We start from the raw sequence: 5947 nt of genomic DNA, 5'->3' as shown, positions 1-5947 counted from the left end.
GCCCAAAATGTGGACTGCTTATTCATTTCCCGTGATGCTGCCTGACCTGCGGAATTGCTCCAGCACTCCGAGGGTCAGACCTAGAGTGAAGGCTGCTCTGTGCCATCCTATCACCGCTACCCTGGATCAGCGTCGGAGCGAAGCTCCAACTACACTGTGACTTCACGCAGTTCTGGGGAAGTAAGTTACATTCTGTTGTTCTCAGCCGAGCAGGTCCACTGGTATCTCCTTGCACCGTTGGTTAAACTTCCTCATATTGAGTAAGGTCATTTTAGAAGGATGTGAGTCTCTTCTGAGTCGGACTAACTGCTTGCTTAATATAAGACGTTTCACAGCCACCAAACTGAACTTCCCCAGGAAGGCCTCGCCCTGGAGCGTCGGACAGTCCCAACCTGAGTCGCTGCGCAGGTCCTTGCTCAAGACTCATTCCTTTTGGTCACAGGAGTTTTGGATCTGAATACGACTGCCCAGGAAGCAGAACTGAATCGGAGAGCCCGGGGAAGGTGAGTTACACTTTCGACGGAGAGCAGGTTCCAGGGTGGACGTGCATTGGGAAAGACAGGGTCTGACCGGATTACAGTCAGTGTAACTTTGACTAGGGACGTCCTGCCACAGTGAGGGTGTGCAGAATTGGACGAGACACCATGCATTTCAGACGATGGCAGAATATGCAAGGGAGATGTGTGTGGTAAGTTTTTACACAGAGGACAGTGGGTACCTGATATGGACTTCCCTGGCTAGTGGGGAAGCACACATGGCAAAACGGTTTTAGATGCTGTTGATTGACAAATGAGCATAAGACTGTAAGATATAGGAGCAGACGCCACGAGTGAATCTGCAGATGCTGGAAATAAATAAAAACACAAAATGCTGGCGGAACTCAGCAGGCCATACAGCATAGATGGGAGGAGGTAGTGGCGACGTTTCGGGCCGAAACCCTTCATTAGGTAACATGGGATGGACGAGGGGGGATAAGAATTGGGGGGAGGGATTTAAGTAGAGAGCTGGGAAGTGATAGGCTGACGGGAAATGGGCTAGGGGAAAGGTGGATAATTAAGGGAAATAAAAGAGAAAAAAAAGGTAGGGCTGGGGGGAGATTATATTGAGGGGGAAGAGAGGGCGAAAGAGAACCAGACTAAAATTATAGATAGGGATGGGGTAAAGGGGGGGATAGGGGTATCAATGAGGTCTGTGAGTTGAATATTCATGCCAGCAGGTAGGAGGCTACCTAGGCGGGAGATAAGGTATTGCTCCAACCTGCGTGTGGCCTCATCATGACGGTAGAGGAAGCCATGGACATACATATCGGAGTGGGAGTGGTCTGTGGAATTGAAGTGAGTGGCCACAGGGAGATCCAGCCACTGCTGGAGGACTGAACGCCGGTGTTCGGCGAAACGGTCTCCCAGTCTGCGGCGGGTCTCCCCAATGTATAAATGACCACATCAGGAGCACCGGATACTGTATATCACCCCAGTTGACTCGGAGGTGAAGTGGTGTCTCACCTGAAAGGACTGTCTGGGGCCTAGGATGGTGGTGAGGGAAGAAGTGTGGGGGGCTGGTGTAAACCCCCCTCGTCCATCCAACGCTACGTCACTCCTGATGAAGGGTTTCGGTTCGAAACGTCGCCACTAGCTCCTCCCATAGATGCTGTCTGGTCTGCTGAGTTCTGCCACCATTTTGTGATTTTATATAGGAGCAGAATTAGGCCATTGGCTCGGCCCTGCCATTTCATCATAGCTGATCCAATTTCCCTCTCAACCCCAATCCTTTGCAGTCTCCCCGTATCCCTTCATGCTCTGACCAATCAAGAATCAACCTCTGCATTAAAAATGCAAAAGGAGCACACCCCTCAGTGGCCTGTGGCAAAGAATTCACAGATTCACCACTCTCTAGTTAAAGAAATTGCTCATTATCTAAAAAGGTGCCCTTATACACTGACGCTCTGCCCTCTGGTCTTAGACTGTCTAAGCACACGAAATATCCTCTCCACATTTACTCGATCATGCAGTCGATGTTTCAATGAGGTCACTCCTCATCCTTCGGAATTCTTGTGAACTCAGGTCCAGAGCCATCAAACACTCTTCACATGATAAGCCTTCTAATCTTCAAACCATTTTCGTAAACCTCCTTTGAACATTCTTCAGTTTCAGCACATCCTTTCGAAGAGAAGGGGCCCAAAGTGGCTTCACTAAGCCATCTGAAGTCTCAATTGTGGGGGGGGGGGTGGGGTGGGGGGGTGATGAAGGAATTTGGATTCTGAGTAGCCAGAAGGGTATTAGCTAAATTTTAGCTTCATGTTGGTCCCAGTTACCCTTCTGCAAACACAGGAAGCCTAATAAAGTGTCTGAGCCCGAAACATCAACTGCTTTTTCCTTTCCGGAGATGCTGTCTGACCTGCTGAGTTCTTCCAGCAACTTGTGTGTGTTACTGTGGATTTTTGGTATCTGCAGAATCTTTTGTGCTTCTCACTGTAGAATGTCTTCCTCTAATGCCCGACCAGGTATCAGTATCAGGTTTCATATCTCTGGCGTACAATTTGTTGTTTTGCGGGAGCTCTGAGGTCTAAGCTGGTCAGGGCCAACCATGGATGTTGCGTTCTTCTTGTCTGGATACACAAGCCAGGGCAGTACGATAGGGAGAGCACGCTGTTGCCCATGTAGCAGGCTCCCCCTCTCCGCGAATCCAAAGGACCGGCAGAGACCGGTGCATTAGGCACCAGCAGTGTGCAGGAGTTGGCAATCAGTATTGGACATTAACAAATAATATAAATTACAATGAGATATATAAAATTAAATGAAGCAAGTAGTGGAAAGAGAAGTGAGGTAGTCTTCATGGTGGGTTCAGAAATCTGATTGTAGAAGGGAGGAAGTTCTCCTTAAAAAGTTGTACCGTTTGTCTTCAGGCTCCAGTAACTACTCCTTGATGATAACAAAAAGAGGGCACGTCCTGGCTGATGGCGGTCGTTAATGAAGGAGGCCTCCTGAACCCCACCCTCAGCCTTTCTATTTGATGCCATCGCCCCCCCCCCCTTTCCTTCGCAGTCCCGAAGAAGTGTCTCTATCTATTAACTTCCATAAACGCTGCCTGTCCTGCTGAGTCCCTCTAGTATCTTTTTGTGTGTTGCCTTGGAATGTTTGCAGTTGAAATGGCCATCCTGTTCGTCACTGACGTCTCCCTAACAATGTCACCACCTGGTGTCCGAAACTGGTTCTGCAACAGCGAATGTATAAACAGCGGGTATCATCCGATCCCTGAGACCTGGAGACGTGAAACCACGACCACACATTGAGGACGAGAGAGAAATAGAAAAAAGAGCCTGATTAAGTTCAGTCATAAGGTTTCTCACTGGGTATAATCATAACGCCAAAAGGTCAGACACAGGGCGAACACAAGAGATTCTGCAGATGTTGGAAATCCAGGTTAACACTCGAAAATGATGCAGGAACTCAGCAGGTCAGACCGCATTATGAAGACCAAAAAAATAGACGCAGAGTGCAGCTTTCACTACATTGTCCCATCACAAACTCCAGGGGTCAGTAAGAGAGTGAAGATCCCTCGATACCGTCACATCATGGAATCCCGGGGATCAGGCAGAGAGAAGCTCCCTCCATGTGGTCACACCAAATATTCATCTGGTCAGACACAATGAAGATCCCATCATGCACTCCCGGGGTCAGACAATGAGTGCAGCTCCTCGCACACTTCCATCACACACTCCTGGAGACAGACACAAACTCCTAGTGTCAGGAACAAAGTGAAGATCCCAGCACACTTCCCTATCTGTTCCTGCTCAGGTCAGACACGTGCGTAACTCCCTCTAGCACTAACTTTCACACATTCCTTGGTTGAGACACAGAATGAATCTTCCTCCACACCATCACATCAAACACTTCCAGGGTCAGACACAGAGTCAAGCTCCCTCCGCAGCGTCCCATCACACATTGTCGGATCAGACATAGAACTAAGCTCCCTCCACACTGTCCCATCACACACTCCCGGGGTCAGACACAGAGTGAAACTCCCTTCCATCTGCTATTACATTCAGTGAGGTCTTGGGATAAGGGAAACTTTGATGTACAAGGGGAAGACATGCCTGACACACACACACACACACACTTCCAGATTCAGACATACACACACACACACACACACACACACACACACACACACACACACACACACGCACACACACTTGGCGCGTGGCTAAGTGATTAAGGCTTTGGACTAGCGATCCGAAGGTTTAAGATCGAGCCTCTGCAGAGGAAGCTTGTGTGTCCTTGAGCAAGGCACTTAAGCACACACTGCTCCTGCAGGTTTACAGCCCAGTTGTTGCTCTTGGTGTAGTATGAACAAGACAAAACACATACACCCACACACACACACCCAAACACAGACAGGTACGCACATACACACACATACACAAACACACACACCTACAGACAGACACGAGTCTGGGAATACAATGATGTGATGCAGAGAGAGATTGATGAGTCAGTAACTTAGCCCGTGGCAGGGTTGCCTAAACCCAGGGGACAAGAGTGAGATGTGAGACCTGTGGAGGGAACTTGAAGTAGAATTTTTCCTCCAGTGTGTGGGGGCCGGTATTGTGTTTGGGATCTGGAGCTCCCTGTCCTGCTGCTCACCACTCAACAGTTTTATCATCTCTCCATCTGTCCACCGTCCTGTCTCCGTTCGCTGTCCCGCTCACTTTTTCAATCTCTCTCCCAGCCATGGCGCTCCCCACCGGTCACAACAACAACCTGATCGAGCTCGCCGCCACTAGGAGCCTCCTCAACAGCAACTGCAGCTCCGGGGAGATGAAATGGTCAGCAAACGATGCGGCGCTCAAGATGTTCTTTGCCCTCATCATCCTGCTGGGTGCCCCCGGCAACGGCGCCGTCATCTGGGTGACAGGCTTCAACACGGAGAGGAGCGTATACACGGTGTGTTTCCTCAACCTGGCGGTGGCCGACCTTACTTACTGCCTCACCCTCCCCAGCCTGCTGGCCTACAGCTGCCTGTCAGATCACTCCTCCAGTAACACTTTCTGGAGATTTCTCCGATGGATCTTCAAATTCCACATGTCCACCATTGCTCTGTTGTTAACCCTGATCAGCATCGTGCGGTGCCTGGCCATCACTCGGCCTGTCTGGTTTCATTACCACAAGGGCCTGGTTTGGGTGCGTGCGGCCTGCTTCGGGGCCTGGGGCCTGGCCTTCCTCCTTTGCCTGCCTGAACTCTTGCATTTCTCCACTGAGTCGTATTCGACGAAGGAGACCGAGGTTGCGTTGGAGATAACTGGGAACATCCTCTCCTTCGGCCCCCCTCTCCTGATCATGGCCTTGTGCTACCTTCTGATTGCCCGGAAGCTGAAGGGGAAAACGTTCGCCAAACACAGGTACCTCGTTCATCTCATCATTACAATGGTTTCCGTTTTTATTGTCTGCTGGCTCCCCGTCACTGTTTGCGACACTCTCTGGAAATTATCAATATGCATTTCCCTTAAGTCTTTGTACATCACTTTATCCTTGGCCTCCTTGAACGGTGTCTTCAACCCCCTTATCTACGTCTTCTCAGGCCGCGACTTCCGCCAGGTCTTCAGGCGTTCCCTGGCCGCCACTCTCCGTCTGGTCTTTGCCGAGGAGAAGATGGAATTGACGACCGATCCTCCCATCCGCACGGTTTCTGCAGAGATAACAAGCTGAGGGAGTCTCAAGATGGCGCTTATGGAGTGAAGCGGTTTTAGGCTTCGCTCCAATCCTTTTACTTTTTTTTTTACCTACAAGCACCCCCTAACTGATCTGTTTATACCTATTCCAAAGGGGTTCAGACGTATGAAATCTTTTTTCAATTGTTTGAATCATTTTCAACTCTTTGAAATGTTTAAAGCAAAGGAATTGAAACAGACGAAATAACCTTAACTTTGGAAGCAATTGCGAAACTTATG

The 5947-nt window shown here is 49.6% G+C and overlaps 1 protein-coding gene across 1 annotated transcript; it reads left to right on the top strand.

The window, feature by feature from the left end:
• Positions 1-4730: 4730 nt before the first annotated feature.
• On the top strand, positions 4731-5705 carry LOC132380695 (C3a anaphylatoxin chemotactic receptor-like). Its single transcript, XM_059949681.1, has one exon. It carries the CDS (start codon positions 4731-4733, stop codon positions 5703-5705), a length of 975 nt encoding a protein of 324 aa, XP_059805664.1.
• Positions 5706-5947: the final 242 nt, after the last annotated feature.

Source organism: Hypanus sabinus, chromosome 24 (genome assembly GCF_030144855.1).
Source record: "Hypanus sabinus isolate sHypSab1 chromosome 24, sHypSab1.hap1, whole genome shotgun sequence".
In the NCBI taxonomy this organism is placed as follows: domain Eukaryota; kingdom Metazoa; phylum Chordata; class Chondrichthyes; order Myliobatiformes; family Dasyatidae; genus Hypanus; species Hypanus sabinus.
This window is presented reverse-complemented; position numbering and strand designations above follow the sequence as displayed.

Coding starts and splice junctions, on each gene's coding strand:
- LOC132380695 (XM_059949681.1), top strand. CDS start 4,731: ATGGCGCTCCCCACCGGTCACAACAACAACCTGATCGAGCTCGCCGCC.